The sequence below is a fragment of the Periophthalmus magnuspinnatus genome, chromosome 15 (assembly GCF_009829125.3).
Source record: "Periophthalmus magnuspinnatus isolate fPerMag1 chromosome 15, fPerMag1.2.pri, whole genome shotgun sequence".
Lineage (NCBI taxonomy): Eukaryota > Metazoa > Chordata > Actinopteri > Gobiiformes > Gobiidae > Periophthalmus > Periophthalmus magnuspinnatus.
In genome coordinates, this window is record NC_047140.1 from 18,297,269 (window position 1) to 18,319,083 (window position 21,815).

A 21,815-nucleotide genomic window follows, 5' to 3' on the forward strand; every position below is an offset into this window, starting at 1 on the left:
CCCCCCGTTCAGCCTTACAGATAATTAGATTGTATTCAATAATTTATGGATCGAACTTAAATTCACAATGTACATGTTATTCTCAATGAGTTTGAGTTGAGCTACAGTATAAACAATTTAATACACTTAAATTTAGCAACTGATCCCCTTGGAGTAGGCGTCTAACTCATGTCTTTTGTTGACATTTATTCATATATTCTTGTTTCTGTATACCTTCTGTACATATTATCATGATTTTGGATTTGATCAAAAACACATTTCTCAGTTCTATTATGGTATATTAGTATCAGAAATCCTATCGTTCAAAGGGGACAAATTGAATGTGATGGTGTGCCCCTACTATTGATTAATCCACACAGTATTTCATCAGCATTTCAGAATAGCATTTCTTGGTTTTAATGTGGATTTGATTCAGCAGTAACAGGCCCAATTTAACTTGTAACCACAACACTAGCCATGTTTTAAAGTAGTTAGACCTGTTGTACCACAATTTTGCAACAAATTTAAGGTATATCTGTACTTTGATTAACTATTCAGTACATGACTACATATTTGTTGGTTCATTTATCTATACTTTTGAATGCTTATTGACTTCAACAATCTTTTGGATGTGTGTATTTTTTTTGCTTCAGTAATAGGCCTGCTTATTAGACTCCATTGTGTACTAAATGTAGCTTGCCAAGCATTCAAACTACATGCTATTTTACACTGTGTAATATATATGTAGCATAATTGAATCTGTGAGAGCCCATTGTTTTCCTGGCTGTGTGTAAATTCCTGGTACACGTGTGCGTCTGTCTGTGTGTGACACCACGCTGGGAGCCTCTTCAATTAGCATCCGCCCTCGTTAGCTTCGTTAGCTCGGACGCTTTCATTTGGGGCCGAGCCTGCTGGTTTAACGGCCTGCCACCCCTCCCTGCTCCACTGCATTCTTTCCAAATTACTTCCACTGGCTTCGAACTACTTCAGCAGAAAAGGGAAAAAAAGTTCAACAACACAAGCGGTCTGTAGACAAACTTGCACAGGAACAGTTGTCTGAGTGGTTCAACATGTTAGCGTCGATAATAACAGGGACCCAGACAGACTGTGCTTGTGTCCTAAGGGGGGTCCGCGCCCTCTGTTTACTCCTCTGAAAAGTAGGAAGTGCTCTTGAATGGGTGTTTTTCTCATGGTGGGCCTCATTCAGTTACTGCACATTCATTCATTTGTTTTTGCTTCATGAGATTATAGACTGAGCTACAATGGTTTAACTGCATGCTTGTAGGTTAAGATTGAGAGTTCACTTAAAAGCAGAAATGGGGTGGATCTGTTATGTTACCTTAGTAACATTAAATCTAATTCAGAGGAGATTTATTTATTTATTTATTTATTATTATTATTATTATTATTATTATTATTATTATTGATATCAGAAAGAACATGGCATAATGGTTTTCAGTGTAACAATATCCAAATCCCATGTGCACCTCATAATGAATTCTGTGTCGGCCATTTTTTGGTGTCTTACCAAGAGGAGCCCTACTCATCCAAGTTGATGTTAGTTAAAAATGTCTAATTAGCGCAAAAGCTTTTATTATTTGTTTGAATGCTTCATGCATCCTTTAAAGTATAAAACAGTTTTATCAATCAAAGTCAATTGAAACAAAACTAAATAATACAGGATAAAGAAAATATAGAATTAAAAAGTATGTTGTATACAGTGTTGTATACATTTTTCCTCCCTGTGTTTGGAGATGGATTCCTGGGTGTAACACATCCTGGTCCTCACAGGCTGCACCATGGCCATTGGAGGGTAGGTCAAATGTAGAGTTATCCTAGATCCCTGTTGGCCTTGTTAGGATACACTGTTCAATACTTGCCTGCATTATGCCATTTTCTGATCCGTTATAATGTCTCCTCATTAAAAAAAAAAACATACTGGGAATTGTGTTTTGGCTCATTCACACATGTTTAATACACAAACCCTGCATATTTAGGCTTTAGTTCTTCTCTCAGTCAGAAACTCTGTTCCACCTTGTGATACTCTGCTCCTTCACTAGAATCATTTAGATAATCTCAGCCCTGGAATTGCCAAACTCTGCTTAATAAAAGGTAAAAGGTTGCTGTTAACTTGAAAACTACCTGACATGACTCTGAAGATGTAGACAGAATAATGCTGGATTACTCAAACATGTGTGAATGAAACAAAACACAACTCCAGGTATGTTTTTTGATGAAGTAACAATGTTCTAAAATGGCTTAAAACTCAATTTGGCTTAAAATAGGACATTTCAAGTTTATTAGCAGAGAATAAAATCTTTATTGTCTATAGACTACAGAGGTAATAGTTCATCTTAAGCTCACCAATACATATAACAGCATACAACTTATCAGCAGACCTAATAGTGAAAAAACTGAATACATAACAGTTCATTATAAAACACTGAATAATTTCTGTGGCTGAGTTTCAATCCCTCCTGATGTATAGCAAATATCTACTCAGATAGACTCAAATAACATACTTACTTGTATTCAGGTAGACCGGTGCTTAGAGTTGACTTCCTTTTTCTATTTTGATATTTGTATTTAAAAGTTTTAATGGGCTCTGATCCTTATAAGTTTATTGTTAAAACAAATATCAATTAACTTCCCTGGCCAATGAGTTCCAATCCCTGCTACAGCAAACATATCTACTGAAATGGACTCATAACGTACTTATGGCTGCACGTATCCAGGTAGATGACTTCCTGTTGACTTTTTGAGTGGATGTTTTGTATTGAGATGTTTTTATGGGCTCTGATCCTCTATGATTTAGTGAAACAAGCTGTGACAACAATGAGCCGTTCTGTTTGTGCCACACACTCAGCTAAATAAATCTTTTATACGCAGCCAAACTCAAAGCTTTGTGGATAGCACTTTACGTCACTGTGCTTTGTCATTAAAGCAATGGATTTCCTTTGAAAAATCCACATAGTTTTCTTCTTAGTCACTTGTTTATTTCTTAATGAACATAGTTTCCCAGAATGCTTTTATGAACAAAACCTCAATACTTTATAGAGTGGCTAAATCCCCCAAAATGAATGAAAATGAAAGGATAGATCGGATAATGTGAGTTTTTTTAGTTCTTTTGAGGATTCAATGGACTTTATTGGGAAGACCAGCAGCACAATAGTTATGAGTTCTGCTTTATATGTATTGCCTATTGTGTTGTATTGCTTATTAAAATTACATTAGTTGAATTTGCTTAAAGTAGACACTGATGAAAAAAAGCTCAGTTATTAGATTGTCCATCCCAGGTTTGGATTTGAACTCCTCAGGCCACTTGTGTATATGTGTCCTTGGGCAAGACACTTAAAAGCTTTTTTTTTTTTTTTTTTTTTTTTGGCTCAGAAAATGTCTGTTTTCTCCTATTTATATCTTTGCCCACTGCTCTGTACTTACTTGTGATTATTCCAATCTTCAGACAAACGTGTAGAATTTAAAAATGTCACATCCAATTTTTTGGACAATCAATTTTGCAGTAATAAAAAAAATATTATTATTATTATTATTATTATTATTATTATTATTATTGGGGAGTTCTTATTACTTAAGAACCCCCCCAAATATTTAGATGGTTGAATTTTAAAATCAAGAAAAAATAAGGATTACTGAATGCCATAGCTAAGATATTGATATTGATACTGATACTGATACTTGATACTTATCCTGCGTCATCAGAGGTGTAATACTTCCTATGACTGAAGCATAGCCGGAGTGGACTAGACTGCAATGGATAACACTATCATGAGAGGGGTTCATGTCTCTGGGTGCTGGGTCCTGTACTGATGGTAAATAAACTTCTCCTGCGTGTCAATTCTTCTCTTCAACTCTCAGTTTTCTGCAGTTTCCTCTGCAACAGTGACTAACTGAAAAACTGTTGGCTAATGCTAGCTAGCTTGAAAATGTAATGCCATTTAAAGGGGCTTGTTTAACAGTACAAAAATTGTTCACCTGTTCTAGTTCCAGGTAAGAAATTTCAGTCAGATTATGTTAAAACAAAGCTCAGTTTAAAGTCTAACTTGAGTAACTGTGTCTGACAGAGCAGTGCCTCCAGTTAGCATCACACCCCAGGGAATGTTGATGACATCAGCAAAGTATCAATAAATAAAATAGAATTAAATGGATATAAAGGAAAACAATTGCTGTTCTATCCAGTAAGAATATTCCATGTCGGAAAGCGGGATTGTAGCAGAGATCCAAATGACCCATGTAGTGGCTGTACTTTCCGTTGTCCAAAGACTATTTCCCAAAAAGATCTAAAGAGTAGCCACACATAAAACTATAGTAACTCAATGATGTTTTGGTTTATACACTTATAACTGAACCAAACATGTACCATAAAATCACATTTATTCCATCTGCATTTTGTCACAACTACTCTGACTCATCATACAATAATATTTGAACAATTCACATGGACTGTAAGTGGAATGGATTGCATTTTTGGAAAGTTCGTATGGACCAAGTCATTTTGCCCGACCGCACTGTTGACATACACTGTACCTCTCTTTCCAAAAACTAGTGACCTCAGCACCTACAATGTCCTGTACTTTGTCCTTGTCTTTTTGCTATGATTTGGATCCCAATTTCTCCTATGGAAACGTCAATAATATTTTCAGTCAGGGCTGGACAATATCACATTGAATTTATTTATTTTTTATTTTTTATTATTAACAAATAAATTATGCTCCTGAAGATAAACAATGTAAACTTTTAATCATTGACATTTAAGCCAAAGTCAAAATGTCTTCCTCCAAACCACATGCTCCATTAAAACGACCCAAGCTGATCAGTGATGATTTAGAAATGACTGAATTTGATTAATTGCACAGTTCTATTTAAAGCCACAGTGTATAACTTTATTGCCTTTTTTCATATTGGTTGTATTTATTGCATTGAAAAACTTATTGAGCTGGCTTGCATCTCCACAAACCTGACTTATTTGGCCTTTGGAGTAGGGCTACCTCTTGCTTATTTTCATGGACATGTTGTTTCTTTGTCTTTAATATTTCACAGTATGGCATAAAATGATTAATGGAGAATGTTCTAAAGTATGGTGGTGGTTATAACTTTCTATTTCCATGGAATCGTGCCACCTCCAGAAAGTTACATACTGTGACTTAAGTTCTGCTTTTGAAGCCTTCTTAAACATATAGATCAAACTTTATCTATTTTTATGTGTAGGAATGATGGAGTGGTGCGTTGACATACTGACAAGCTGTTATGATTTTAGTGGAGGTGGGAGATGGACCACCGAAGTTGAAGTTTGACAGTTCCCCTGTTTATTTTAGCATGGCACATTATGATTTAAGTTTGGGCACAACTGAAAAGAGAAAAGTTTGGTTTTAGCAGCTCTGTGGGTTATACAGAAACACATCCACATCACAGGGTCATTTCATTCAGACAAAAGCAGCAAAGAGAGATGAACCAGTGTTTATATGGTAGGCACGTCTTAGCCTTTGGTACAGGAACACAGGCACGTTTGAACTATTTGTGGGTCTACCCCTTCCCAAAGTTGTACATTAATGTCTCGTGTTAAAATAGCATTTAATACAATGAAATAAAGTATATTACATGTCAATACTTTGTTTGTAAAGTGATCATGTTGATAAAAGCATTCTAAGGCTTTTATATTGGTTAATTATTGACCCTTGTGTCCCTTAAAAATGATATAGCATCTACCTTATTTTTGGGGGTTAGAGTTAGATATTATCGATGATTCTTTGTGGCATAAACATAAAGGCAATATTGTTTTATTGTAATAAGATTCTGAAATAGGGTTGCCAAAAATAGAAACTATCAATAGTAATTGATAATAAAACTAGCATAGAAACAAATACTAATTTGAACAAATATAGATATTGATATTTCCTGAATAATTTTAGAATGACCTTGACTTATCAGAACTAGTGTTAGACCACATGGTAATATTAAAGAAACTCTAAAGAAAAGTCTAAAAATGTTTGTTTAAAATGTCTGTTTAAAATTATGTTATAAATTAAATTGTGGTATCAAAATGAGCTCATTGAGTTTTAATTTATAAACAAAATTGAGTTGGAGTTGGAGTTTTGTATTGTGATATTTTGTTATTTGATTATTTTATGAGACATTATTATTTTTTCAGCCTATACAACAATGCAATTAATTAATGTAATATGTCAAATTTCTTCAGCTTGATTTTTTTGCACTATATTGTGTCTATTTTTAAACTCCTATTGGTTCTCATGCATTGTATTTACACTGTATATTTGCATGTCCCATTCAGTTTGTGTGTTCTTGTTGTTCTAACCACATAATAACTCTCTTTACTGCCCCTCAGAGAACAACAGCCTTCTTCATCAGAGCTGTCTGGTTCAGTCATGGGACGTACGGTGGCCTATTTGGGTCACTGTCCCTGCCCCCTCCTCTCTCACTTATGTCATTAGACTGAGGAAACTTCTTTGTCTACACATGGAAGTTTTTTTTTTTTCAGGGAAACAGGCACTGTGCAAACAGGAAGTTGGTTTCTAAAAAAAGTGCCTCCCCCCAGAGACCTGCATAGGAAATAGGCCGGGTCCCTTTAAACGTTACAGACGGGAACCTTCTGAAGGAACTTGAAATAGTCACAGTCACCACAACTCACCACCACTGCAGCTGAATCAAAGGTCATCTATTGCTTCTATACAATAGCAAGCAAATGTAATTTTCGATTTTGGTAAACATTTTAATTGCAATTTTTCCAAAAAAAGAAAAAAAAACAAAACAAACTATCAATTATGCTTTGTATTATTAGTAATATTTTCTCAATCAAGCTTCAGGTCACAGTTTAACATATTTATCTAAACTATTCATGTAGCATGTACACGCTATTATGGGGGGGGGGGGGGGGTCTGGAAGTATAAGGAGCAGTGTGATTGGTCTAACAGGTATCTACCATTCAAACTCCTTCCCTGCAGCCAGGTGTAATCAGGGCAGTATTTTGTGATATTACCAATACTGAAAATTGCAGACCAAAAAGCTGCAAATGTACCTAGTTTGCACTAAAGTTGCCAACAAATGACTAACAATAGATACGGATAAAGTATACAGTATTGTAGTATCTTCGGTTGCCTAGTTCTCACACTTGTACACAGACTGACAGACTGAAACCTTAGATGAAGCTTTAAATAGTTATGCCACTGCCTGCTCCAGCACCACAGCGGTCGGACTGGCGGCCATCTTGCTGTGACTGCTGCTGCTGTTTTTACCTTGGTGAGGTCAGGTCCTGAAGTGCACTGCATCCATATGTGATAAGTCATGGGGTTTGGTGCTACTGCGGTTCACAGAGTACAGTTTATGTCCAGTGGGGCAGATGAGTTTAGAGTCATGAGGTCAAAACAGGATGCACAAGCTTTGCAATTTGCCCTACAGAAATCTACAAAAAAAAATGCATTGATAGTGGCTTCACAGTATTTTAGTTTTAACATTAGTCAGGATTACAATTTTATCTGTACCTGATTTTATGGCAATAGCATTTATCAGGGTAATTATCTGATTATATGATAAGTAAATCTGTGAATTTATAAACTGAAATTGTGTTGAAAGTAATGCTAATGCTAACCTAACGTCTTTATTGATATGTTTGTTATTGTTACCTGCTTGTATCTGACTGAGTAGCCAATCAATCAATATGAGTTATTTGGTTGTAGAGATTGTTTAATTGAAAACGTTGAGTCACTGAACAGAAACAACATCATCTTGATAAACCTTATTAAAAGTCATGTTGATTTTAATTTTCATAAGAAACCATGACATGACATTGAATAGAAAATCAAGATTAATCAATATGAGGGGAAATAAATATATATATATATTTTTTTATGTCTATTTGATTGATTGATTCATCTTTTGCTTGAGTCACCTTGATCCCTGCCCTTCCTGTTCCAGCCTGTACCACTCCATTTCACCAGCTTGCTGTTTAATGCTGTAATCTCAGGTCAGGTCTGTGTCAGTATAGTTGTTATACGTCTGACCCTACCTCCCCTTGGGCATGGCTGCAACTTTTCTTCTCTCACTGACACACTGCATTAGGACTTGAGAATTGTCCAATAAAGCATAATATGAGTCTTCTCAAAGTTCACATTTAAATGCCTCCAGAAGAATTAACAAGAAGACTGAAAAATGACAAACACAAGAGTCACATTTCATAACATATTCAGATCTAAACTAAAGGTTAGCAGTTTTATGCAGAATAAGGCAACCCCATTACGTCCATTCAAATTGCAATTTTGAATTTATTGCAATTAATCATGCAGCCCTACACTGTTTATTCTCTCCATGGGGCCTTGTTTAGTGCCACCCCTCCCTATGCCCTCTGTGCCACCCCTGACTAAGCCGGGCCGGGCCAGTGTGGTGCTCCACAGTTTAATGATAGGTCCCGCGTCCGCCTCGCCCTTCGCCTCACCTGCAACACACTCAGTTTACTCTCCGCCGCAGAAATGGCACATGTGTGTATGTTAAGAATAATGTCGCTAACACTATTACTAACTGGATGGTTTTACTGACAGTGGCCATTATGCGGATGGCTCAGCGTCCTTATTCGAGCACACTTGTCACGCCACTGACATGCTGCTCTCACGCTCGACATGCTAAACCTTCAAAACAAGGCTGTGGGCAACAAGGCAGTTTTCTCTCCAAACACAGAGATGGTTGAGTAACTTCAGGTACATTGCACTGCTAAAGATCTACATGAGCTAAAAACACTATAATTAAGAATATTAATCTTGACTTGGGTCATTTTGACTTGAGACATGTTTAGTTAGTAGGTTTGTCAAGTATTGATACCTAGATACTAATTGATAATTAAAACTAGTCTTCAAACTAGATTCTCATTTGAACAAGATATATATACACACACACACACACCTTTTTTAGGCAATAGAATGTGTTTTTTCATTATCATGGAGGTAATGAGATGATATTGATCTGGTATCGATTCAAGTATCATGTCCTATTAATAGGACTAGCCTATAATTTTGGATTTGTTCCACAGTAGTTAATCGTCTGTCCAATGTCCATACAGTAAGATCCTTTTGACCATTTTTTTCTTGAATGTAGACACAATAAATTAACGGAGTAAAAACGTTATCACATCAAAAAAATCTAGAGAAACAAACTATAAACTATTACTACTACTAATAGCACGATAAATATTCATCGTAGATATTTTTTGTAATGTGCACTTTGTAACTAACGTAATGTTTCTCCGAATTCACCTAAAATGACAGTCCCACAGGAACTCTATATAGTTTATATAACAGGCTACTTTCAGTGGCCGCAGGTGGAGCTGCTTCTGAGTGGGGTTGGCCAGGATGCTAATTTTATAGGCTCTGCATTTACCTTAATTTGACATTTGTTTAAAGTAATTGACCTTCCAGACCACTAAACAGCCAAATAAAGCCCTGTGCTGAATTATATAAATCTTTTATCCTCCATGTCCATATGGTGAGGGGTTGGTCCTTTTTTACATTATGTTTTCTGCTCTCAAAGGCTGCTTCAGGTGAAGGAACATGTACCTATTTAAAAGTATTTTTACATTTTAGCATGCTATACCAATTTCTGTATAGACTTTGCACACCTGAGTGGGCAACAGTTGTGTTGGAGGAGAGGAACTTCCTCAGATACCTGAGGAAGGTCAGAGGGACCAAAACGTTGTACTAATAAAAGTGAACCAGGAGTGAGACAGTGTGCAGGAGTCTTCTTAAAAACTTTCAGTCAAGTAAGTTATACCAACCCAAAATTTTGAGGGTTTGAGATTAATTATGGAGTAGTCTAAATTTGTACCACATTTGATAAAGAAATGGCAGATAGACTTGAGTGAAGTGGGTCAGACTTGTCCCTAAAACCATGTTCCTACCAACCTCCAAATCATATCTGTTTTGGTAATTCTGTATGTGTAGTTTTATTACTCTTTATGTTCTACTAGTAAATCAAGTCTCCCCTCTCCCTCTCTTCTCTCTCTCTCTGTTTTTACTATCCCACACCCTTTTTACCCAACTCTTCTTTCTTCCCTCTCCTCTCCATTTGCCTCCCTCCACCCCCTCTGTCTCCCTCTCTTTCTTTCCCTCCATCTTCCTCCCTTTCTCTTTCTCTCTCTGTCTCGCTCTCCCTGTCTTTACTATCCCTCACCCTTCTTATCCCTCCCTCTTTTGGCCTTCTCTCACAGGTGGAGGGGGTGGGCCTGTACTTCCGTCAGCAGCTTCTCCAGTCCCGTCACCGTGGCGCCTTTGAACTGGCTTATGTGGGTTTCGTGCGCCTCACCGACATGCTGTGCAGGTGTGTAGCTGTGGTCACATTTATCCCTGAAAGGTAATATCCGTCCGAATGACTGCACTTTATAACCAGTGTGGGACCAGTGCCTTGTAATTACCCTGGAGTAGATTCCCTCAGTATCAATGTTCAGGTATAATAGGCTATGATTACAAGCCGGGATCATTATTTCAAATGGTAGTGAAATTACAGCATACCAGCTCACAATAATAGGTAAAATACAGTTTGGAGTTTGGAGTTACTTCATCGTGACCTTTTGTGTGTTTGTTTCTGAATGTTGTGTGAGCTCTGTGAAGGGATTCCCCAAGAAAAAAATAAAAAGAAATAGCTCCTTAGTTTGACAAATGTAACCCTTTTTGACCAAATCCTTCCCTAATAACACAAAGTAATTACTTTTGAAGAATAAAAAAGATAATATTTTTCTAAACTAATGAAAAAAATACTCTATATCACCATATTTTGAACAATGTTATGTGACTATAAAATTCTGTGGTGTTATATGTACTTGCTATTTGTGTCTTTGTCTGAATCTAAGAAGTCTGCTGCGCTGTTTGCATGCTATTTGTTGTCACTTTGATAAAGACAGTAAAATTCAAGTACAGCGCCTTTAATTAATTAATTCATCTTGATGAACTATTCTAGAATTAACAATAAACTTGCCAAAGTCTTGCAAATGTCTTTTATATAAATTGCTCACCAATAAGCTTGTACAAAATTGTAAATCTGACGACAGTTCAAGCTTACTAAATGTATTGATAAAGAATTGTTACAGATAAAGTATCAAAGGACTGTGAATTTTGCCTTTTAATTATTATTTTAGATTCCTTAAAAATGGAAATTATTGCCCATTCTAATCCAAAATTGACCAATCACCATCCTCGGACTTCAAAAGCTGCACATTACAGACTGGATTAAACCCTTGGGACTTTTACCGACAGTTTTAAACTCTTTGCGGTCTCCCTGTTTTGCTCAATGCTGGTTTGTGGGAGCCATCTTTAGTCTGAGCAGGTGACCGGTTGCGTTGGCCCTGTAGACTTTGTCCGAACCTCCTTTTAAATTGAAAACTGCTAAAACAAAATGTCTTGTTTGTTTTTTGGGTAACAAGGATATTATTTGGAGGCTGAGAACGTAGATGTGTGACTATGGCAGTGGATGGTATGCGGCAGTGCTTTCATTTATGGGGTGTTGATTGTTGGGTGCTTAACCACAGGCGTTTGATGCACTCCGAATATGCCTTTGTGTGTCCATATATGTTTCTCTAATCTATCAAATGGAGTCTTCCACGCTCTGTCATTTAGGAATTCTGTGATAAAAAAAAAAAAAAAGTTGTGTTTTTTATTAAGAAACACTTTGATATCTGTATACAACATGGACAATACGTAGTTCAGTTTAGTTGCATTCCCGAGGCCGAACTAAGTGCCCATACTAATTATCTATTAATTCATATATATATATATATATATATATATATATATATATATATATATATATATATATATATGTGTGTGTATATACACACACACAAAACTGCTAAATTCAAAAGCCGTTTAGTTTAAGTGTCAGTTTGGGGTTGAGAAATGCAAAACATTAGACTAGATCAATATATTAACTTTTAGAAGTTTAATTTATAGGTATAATTTGAATTACAGCATACTGTTGTATTGTACAATATGTGGCATGTAGCACTAGCCACAAGTGTATTAAAAGATCTGTTTCTTTCCCCATTGTTCATAACACATTTTAACGCCTCATTTCTTGGCACATGCCCTTTCTTCGCCTTTCATCATTAAGTGTTTGTGAATGTGCCCAGACTTTAGCAGTGTCTCTGTCCTCCATGTTGGACAGTTTGAAACCTCTTTGCTTTAGTGAGAGTTGTTAAACAGCTGCAGCTCCAGTGGTTTCTTTTGGGTGTGTGTTCCTCAGACCTCCTCCAAACCATATTCTTAGCTTTTGTTTGAGGACGCAGATGCCACAGGGAACAGTGTAAATGTGTGAGTAAGTTTAGACCAGGAATTTCTTTTGTGTTGTGTCAGACACTTAATAATAAAAATAGAATAAAAGACGTCAGTTAAACCGCTTCTTAAGTAATGCAGGGCTTGTCTAGTGTTTATGATAAGTATGTCCTTCATAGGGATGGGACACGATCTCGTGTCATAATATCTCGCGAGACAAAATTGCCACAAGATTGTGCAATTATCTCGTGAGATTTGTTTTCCATGTGTTTATTTTTAGATTGTACAAAAAAGGGCGAGTTGAGTTACATCTGTGGGTGAGTTACATCTCTTGTAGTTCTAAAAAGCAGTAACAAAATATTAAATAAAATAAATAAAAGATTGTGAGGGCAAAATAGGAAACTGGCAGTTGCAAAATGCATATCTCATCTTGTCTCATTCTTAGACCCAATCTCGTATCTCGTCTCGTGGAAATTGTGTTTCATTCCATCCCTAGTCCTTTACATTGGACATATTCAAAATCTACTTAAAATACTTCAAATATTTAGGAGTACATTAGAAAATAGTTAAACATTTGTACTTTGGATCTTTTCAGAAGTGGCAGTCAGGCCCTGCAGAGACTGCCATCCCGCTGGCTCTCTGAGGTCCTGGAGGAGGTCAAATCCAGTGATCCTTCATCCAAACTGTGTGCCACTCGACGCAGCGCTGGGATTCCCTTCTACATACAGGTGTGTGCATTAGACTGTACAAAATCTATAAAACGTATTAGAAATGGGCCATTATTTTGGGCTGATATTTTTATTTTGAGAGTATTGGCTATCATCCTTAAAGTGATGTAACACAGTAAGAATGCAAGTTCATGATGATAAAACACCTGCAATTAAAAAAGGAAGGTAATGATTTAATGCCATACTTTGGAACTTTGGAACATTTCAGGCAAAGAAATAACTTCTTCATTGAGACAAGATGTTATTTATTTGCTCTCTATCTGAAAAGATGCATAGTGCGCCGTTTGACTAGAACCAGGAAGTACTAGTGCATAAGTCCTGTGCTCAGGTCTCTGCACTGGCTCCTGTGGCTCAGAGAATAGACTTTACAGCAGCTGTTTGTGAACAAGTCTCTCCATGGCCTAGCACCAAAATACATCTCTGACATATTAGTGCCATATTAACCATCTCGCACTGAGGACTTCAGGGACCGGCCTCCTGCTGGTGCCCAGAGTCAGGACTAAACATGGAGAATCAGTGTTTCAGTTTTATGCGTCTAAAACCGGGAACAGTCTTCCTGAAGATGTGAGATAGGCCTCTACTTTGACAATGTTTAAATCCAGGCTCAGATAGCTGTGGATATGACTGAAATGTTTTCTTCTGCACTTTTCTCCTTTAATGTTAATTTTATAATAATTTTTTGTGATTATTTATGTTTTGATTTATTGTATTGTGATTTTAATGTCTTTCTTATTCTGTAAAGCACTTTAAATTACCTTGTGTACGAATTATGCTATACAAATAAACTTGTTTGCCTTGGCTTTACCTTAAACATGCACAAAAGGTCAAATTGTCCAGCTAAGGTAGTCTTGATCAAGCATAGCTCAAGATCCTGATAGGTTGTCCCATTCCATTGAAGGATGGGTCAAATGCAGAGGACAAATTTCCCTTAACCCAAAATATTGTGATTTGATTTGTTTTGACCAATGCAACTTCTAACCCATTGTCCTATTCTTAGACACACACCTGTAACACAATGCTGTAATAACAACAGTGTGTTCTAACTGTCCTCTGGTTGACCCTCTGATTAGTCATGTTTCCCACTCACCTCTCACTCCACTGACTCACGACTCTGAACCAGCCACTTCCCCTGATTACAGCCCAGCGCTGCATCCAACAAAGACACTTCTCACTTTATGTTGTATCATCTGACAGTTTAAAGAGGCACTGATTTCTTGCGGTTTGAGCCTGTCTCTGTTGACATCACTGCCCCTCCACAGTTTTTATTCGCTCATTTGGTCTTTTCTGGTCTGACCGAGGAATGTTGAGGTTGTATAATCCAAAACACTTGAATGAGCAGAAGGCGTTCATTCAGTTTTATGTCTGACTTTGTAAAAAAACAAAAAAACAAATCTTATACTTTAACATTTTTCATCTTACCATCAATGGGGAGGCTATGGAATCTATATAGCACATAACCGAGCTTGTGGCATTTAGTACATTTAGTTTGGGGTTTGCTACTTGCTATTCTACATTGAGTTGTTATTGCTTTGCCAGAATGTTCCACTGGATGACGTTAGATTTATTTCATTTATTCAGTTAAATGTTTCCAAAAAATCCTTGGAAATACAAGGATTCTTAATGTGAGCATATGTGCCTCTCCACAGATCTGACCTGATCAGGCCTCGGCCTGGTGGTGCAACTGCTTGTCTCCTTAGAGATGGAAAGTGCCAGACTGTGGAGCATTCAGGCAAAACAATAACATCTACTTGGAGACAAGCTCTCAGAATGTTACATAGTGAACCTATAAGTTTCTCATAAGATTAAAGGGGAAAATATGTTGGGCATGTTTTCTCCTTGTTGGAATCACACTGAAGTGTCTTTGTACTGTAACATATTTGGTTGTTTTTTGTAGCTTCTCTAAGATGTTGCCAGATCAAAAGACAATTTAACTTTATTCACCTTCTCATTCAAAACATATCCACTGATACTTGTGTGGATATCATACTCATTCAGTTTTAATAATGGGATTCAATGTTACATAATATAAAAGAGGAAATGGTAAGTTTGTGAAGGAAACAAGAGAACACATTGGCAGCATTTTTCCACCGCATACCATCCTCTCTCCTTCTCCCTCCCTCTCCCTCTTGCTGTCCCTTTTGCTCTCTCTCTCTGTCTCTCTCTCTCTTCCTCCCTCTACTTTCCTTCCTCTATGTCTCTTCTCTCATTCTTTCTCCTGTCTCTCTCCCTCTCTTCCTCACTTTCCCTCTCTGTCTCTCACCACTAGACCCATCCCTCCCTCGGGCAAAATGCCCCAAACTTTTCACAGGATTCAGACTGTACCTGTCCCACAGACCTCTCCCTTTTCCAGGGCCAGAACACACACAGCTGGCTCCAATCATCTCCACATTAAAGCTTCTCTCTGTTGAATTCAGTGACTCTGCTCTGTCACCTCTGCTCCAGTGTCCCACTCACACACATGCAACATTCAAAGTCTGTCACTTAGTTTCAGAGAAGCTGAAAGAACATGAATATTTTCTGACAGAGATGGATTGCCTGTTTGACATAACATCAAATCAGAGAATAAATGTTTTCTGTAGCTTCCATCCCACTTTGTAACTTTTTATCCAACAAATAGAATACAATAAAAAGCGTGCTTTTGGCATTTTGGATGTTTTATTGTACTACTTGTCCACCTACTTGTCTCTATGGAAATGTTGTTCCTTTGGCTATAATATTTTACTGAATGTGCATGAAATGTAACTCGTATTCTCCATACAGGATTTTCTTTCCATTTCCATGTAATCAAGCAGGTGACATGCTACCTCCAGAATGTTATGCAATGTTACTTTAAAATAACAAAATATGCTTCAAGAGGTTTTTAGATGTCATGCATCCATTTGAGTATCTTGGTGATCTCTCCTGGGCACCATTTCACTTTTCCTTACGTTTAGTTGTAAGATTTGTCCAATGCTCCGCCGACAAAACTACATTATCCATGTTTCCACATGATGATTCTCTATAAATATACAAAACATGATACAAAACAGCTACAGCTTTACAAAGCTGATGCGATGCAATGTTTTATGAGTGGGACACATGTCGATTGTAATGTGATAATGCTGTGAATGGGGAGTGACTTTTGACTTTTATAAATCGTGTTAAAACTTTTTTTTTTTTTTTTTTTACAAAAGGTAACGTGATGATCTAAATATGTTATGTGTTAGCAGTTAATACCCCCTAGAAGTAAAATACCCCCCCACAAATCCAAAGCAAATTTAGGCTGAGTTCTTCTCTCAAACAGAAAACACTCTGTTCCACTTTGTGATGTCATGTGCAGTTTAAAAACACAGAATGTGCTCCATTGTGTTTTTTAAACTCCATACATGGTCACTAGATTCATTTGAAAACTTCAGGTCATACATCATTAAGGTCTGGCATTGCCAATCTCAACAGAATTCAAGTTAAAGGTAGCCGTTAATGATATCACAAGGTGGAACAGAGCATTTTGAACTTTGGAGATGTAGATGAACTAATAATAAAGGGTTACTCAAACGTGTGAATGAAACAAAACACAACTCTTTAAAAACATATTCTAACTATTATGCACAATTGACTCTTGTGAGCTTTATAGTGCATAATTAAGTGGCTTGTAGTTGATTCACAATTAAGTAAAAGTGTCATCGAGTGATTAATACCATTAGAAGCGTAATATGTCTACTCTATTTTGGACACATGCGGTAAAAACAATTAAAACCCTCATTGATTTAGATTCATATAATTCATAATTTAACCTTGCATAGAGTTATGAATGTCTACAGGCATTGTTAATCAAATTTGAATGTCCAAATCAAACCTTAGATTGGTGTGAGCCACTACAGCCACATCCTTCACACACTCATTCAGCCCTAGTCATCGGTAAAAGTGTCTTGTGCTTAACATTTGTATTTTAAGGACACAACTACAGTGCACAATTTTAAAAGTGTGAATTTACTGGAAGCTTATCTAATATTTGCTTAGCTTTTTATTTTATTTTTTTGTGCAATCATAACATGTAAACTGTTATTTATAGGCACTACTCTCCTCTGAACCCAAATCCTCCTCCTGCAGCCTGCTGAAGATGACCATGAGAGAGCTGATCGCTTTAGCCACGCCTTCCTCAGACCGCGACACAGAGCGTTCCACTGTCCCTCAGGTGACCACCCAGTAACATATTGTATTGTCCCAGCCCAGAATTACGAAGCTACCATCTGTATGACATAATGATTGTGATGAGTGTTTCTGAGGTTTGGAAAAGTCCGTTAGAAACCACGATAAGGGAAAGTGTAGAAGAACTAGGCCAAGCGGTTTCCACATTTGTACAGAGATGCACAAAAGGTGGAGCAAAGTACTTTCAACCGTTTATTTTCCAATGCAGATGGTTTTATAATTATAGGAAAATGGGATAAGTTTGGAGTACCGGTAGTTACAGAGATGGGAATTCATAGCTCACTAATAACTTTCTTTTTCAGCTAGATAAATTGCAGTATTGCAAGTGTTAGAAGAAATCACCTGTCTTATTTAGCAACTGTACAAGCAATACTTGAAGTGAAATACCACCCTTAGATATAATTTTTATTAAGCAAATCAAGGTTTAATTGTAAATGGAAACCAGTACTTGTAAGAATAAGAGAATGGATAGGATACAATTGATAAAATTGTAACACACATTGTAGGCATCATATAGTGTAATGTAAAATAAGCAATTTGAGAAATAAAAATGACACTGAACAATATCACTTATGCAATTTAAAATTTGTTAGAAGTCAGGAGCACTATTTTTGTCCATTCAAGCATGTTGGAGGACAGTCTGACTATCCCAGACAGTTTGGATACTCTAAACACGAGTGAGAGAAGGGAATAATCGCAAGAATTCAATCTAAAACATGTTCTTCCCTCATGGTTCAACATTGTGGACAGAGCTATTAACTAGGGCTGGGCATTATGGTGATAAAAATGGAATTCTGATCTTAATCCTTTGACCACGTGCTATTTTGGTTAAATCGGTTGAATGCAGCTCTATGCTCAAACTAAGACACTTTTTCCTGCCCACACCTCCTATTGGTCAGCCTCAGCAATGTGAAATGGATCTAACCGATTGCAATAATGTGTGAATTTCCAGAAGAATCAGACTATACTTGCCTCTTCAAGGCAGTATAAAGATACTAAGCTCACATGCATTGTGTTAAAATTAAAATTGTGATCTGGCTCCTAGAAAATAGGGATATCATTTTTTGGCATATTGTACACCCCTACTACTAACCCTGGCTACAATTATTTAATTGACACCATTTATTGTTAAAAAAAAATGTATTTGTCACATTTACACAAAATTATTTAGCCATAGCTACGTATTTTTGTATGTTCCTCAGGTCCACGCTCTGAACATCCTTCGAGCCCTGTACAGAGACACACGTCTGGGGGAGAACATCATCCCGTTTGTGTCTGAGGGGATGCAGGCTGCGGTGCTTGGCTTCACCTCTGCGGTTTGGGCTGTGAGTTCACAATCTGTTTCTCTCATATCCTCCATTACTGCAACACAGGGCGATCACACAAGACCTAAAATGTTACTTTCCAGTTCAGGTTCAGCTACATTTAGAGAGGTTATAATGGTAACTAGAAGTCTTTAATACATGCCACACACATGCAATGGAAAGCAAATGGTAAAGAAAATAAGAACATTTGTGAAAGCTAGATGCTCCTTGGAGAAAGGAACAGCAAAAAACACCAAAAAAAACCCTTCACATATCTTATCATGATTTTTGTTAATGGCACATGCAATGGATTTGATTTTGAGAAAACTGAAACTTTTAAACTATAATAATTAACTGGCTAAAGTCTTGCAAACAAGACTTTAAGTAGTAAATATTGTGAACAGAAGCATAGCAATAAACAAAAACATTTCATATTACTATAACTATTAATTAATATAATGTATAAATAAGTAAATAGCCAAAGACCGTCATTCAAGTTAAATACATTTATTGAAAGCACTCCTTCACTCACCAATAGAGCGAATAATTAGTTTTCATTCATAGATTTATTCTTGTGTGGTTTTGTGGCTCATTGATTTGAGCTTTTACCCTTGAACTGAACTAGCGGATCTTCAAAACTCGTCATTCACTCCACTGGTTTCACACTAGACTTAAAATGTTCCTTTCCACTCCAGTTTTAGCTACATTTAGCAAAGAAACACTGTGAACTAAAGTATATACACGACACACTGTCTCCAAGGCTTTCTCAAACTGCTGGGTCACTGTTTCTGATTGCCATGCCAGTTTTTATAACACAGCTTATTTGATCCCAGGTGAGGAACTCGTCCACTCTCCTCTTCAGTACTTTGATCACGCGAATATTTGGAGTCAAGAAAGGCAAAGATGAGCACTCCAAGAAGAACAGGTGGGTGTCCTATTTGCAAAAGATATGGTTTAGAATTGGACAATAATTTCACAAAAGTTCAATACATCAAGGTTTTGGTAACATTTTGTAATAACTACATACATTCATGCCTTAATAAAGCATGAACAAAGACTTAATTGATAATGAACAACTGAAAATAGGGGTCTTAGCCTGGGGAGTTAGCTATTATTATATATAGTGTAGTAGTTGTAGACAGTCAATTACAAGACTGAAAACAGCCCTGAATATTGGTGGTAAGAATGGAGAAAGATGAGCTTATTGACATACACATTAGAGGCGTAACAAGGAAAAAGTGGACAAATCCTTGACCAGTAAATTTGCATATTTAAATAAAAAAACTCATTACACTGTATTATTTGTCTGCATGCTTAATAGAAAATACCATCACCAAAGCAAGGATCCATTTGGAGTCTTGTATGAGACCAGGCACCACAAGGAGGTACTGTTGTAACACCACTGAATCTGCCTTAGACTGTGAATGGTGGTCCTTCCATATTTAGCCTTCTGCTGCTCACTGAAAGAATATAGACTAATCCTTGCACTTCCAAGTTCGGCAACTAGAGTTACTATAGGTGTTTATTGATTCTCAGTACTTTTACAATACTTTGTATCGCCATATATGTTGTTTGCAGATACTTTTGGCATTGACTGAATTTTAGTTGTGTTCCAAACTGTAAACGTTTCTATTTCTATTCAACTGATTTTGGCAAAATTGGCAATGCATATGTTAGTTATAATGTTCAAAATGAATCACATTTTATCTCCCTTTCTTTTTATATTATATGGCAATTGTCCGTAGCTTGGTCATGTATGGAGTATTTTTTAGTATGCACGTAAACTCACCCCACAACCACATTTCAAACAGAGCATCTAAACTGGGCACTACCTGGTTGACTAAAGCAAAGAATGGTAGAGGAGTGGCAGGGGCTGTTCATATGAGGAACAGTGTGATTGGTTTAACAGGTATCTCCCCCCTTCAAACTCTGCCCTTGCAGCTAGGTGCTTGTAGTCAGAAAACCTCACTGTAATCAGGGCAGGTGTGCGCGATGTCACATAGTGCTTGAAATTGCAGATCACAGGAGGTAGCACATAATCGGTATTTAACTGATTTTGACCAGAAAGTTGCAAATGTACCTAGTTTGTACTAATACTACCCCAAAAAAGGCTAGGAAGAGTACATAATACTATTAAAACACCATACACAGGTCAGTATAAAAAAAAGTTGATTTAGTGTTTAGTTCCATTTTAATGTGTGCTAAAAATCCACATTGTCTTTCTTGATGATACTTTATAATAAATCTGAGGTTTGTAATGGAAAAAAAAAATGATGGTTAAACCTTTAGTGTTGAATTTTCCAACTTTAAACTGTGTCTGTATTGATTTAATGTTGTTTTATTTCACTTTAAAGTTCACTGGCAGTGTACTCCATCGGCACTCACATAGTTTATTACTGCTCCTTCTTTCTCATCAATCAAAAGACATTGGAGAAGTGGAATATCCAACTTGGTTCAGTGTTTAGATTGATATTCCATTTGGGTTAAGTGAATTTAAAATAGGATTATACCATTTTGATGAATTATGTCTAGGAGTTATGACCCTCTCTCCTTTAGGTTGGCAGGTTATCAGCTCCTACCACCTTCTTTGCCCAAAATCATTTTTAACTGTCAAGGCGTGTTTGTGAGATTTCTTAAGTTTTAAATTATACCAAGACACGAATGCCAAGTGTCTGGAAACCATGATAAGGACAATGTTAGCCATTTTCAAATCTAGTTTACAGATTGTACACAGATGCCATAAGGGTGGAGTCAAAACATTTGGGATGCTGCAAGTTTCCAAAACAGGTTTAGATGCGAGGGTTTAGAAAATGTGTCAAGGATTTTCCATTAAGGTGTCATGGAGGGCTGTAGTGCTTAATCGGTTGGTGGTGTCTTATTCATAGGATAATAATTCTTGATATGTTCTGTAGGAAACATGAGGTTAAGCTGCCTTTTTACATATGAATACCAAAAAATACCAAATCTTTAGCTAACTTCCTAACTTCTCCTTCAGTGCTACTTATTTGACCACCTTTTATTTTAGTTGACTATTTTATTTTGATTGTATCGATTTATTTAGAGAGTATGGAGTGAGTTAGCTGGAGCTTTGGAGTGACTGGACACTTTAATCAGCCTTTTCACTTAAGAAGATACTCTTTACTTGTACTTCTCTCAGATCCTACTAAATTTGGGAGCTTTTGCCAATGCCTGAAATGGGTTTAAAAAAAATTCACACCTCAATATTAATTCTTTGTGAGCTGCTGCAATACCCTTGCAGCATGTTTCACTTTGATTTATTGCATGGGGATAGTGCATTAATGCAACACGTTTTAGAAAGACACAACTTGTCTAAT

General features: G+C 36.8%; 1 protein-coding gene across 1 annotated transcript in view; it reads left to right on the top strand.

Annotated features, from left to right (window-relative positions):
* Positions 1-21,815, top strand: part of thada (THADA armadillo repeat containing) — a 131,311-nt gene that overhangs the window by 9,759 nt on the left and 99,737 nt on the right. Inside the window, exons 22-26 of the mRNA XM_033979701.2 lie at positions 10,205-10,314; positions 12,856-12,988; positions 17,040-17,162; positions 18,379-18,501; positions 19,314-19,405. Coding sequence (XP_033835592.1) covers positions 10,205-10,314; positions 12,856-12,988; positions 17,040-17,162; positions 18,379-18,501; positions 19,314-19,405 — 581 coding nt within the window. The remainder of the gene's footprint in view (positions 1-10,204; positions 10,315-12,855; positions 12,989-17,039; positions 17,163-18,378; positions 18,502-19,313; positions 19,406-21,815) is intronic.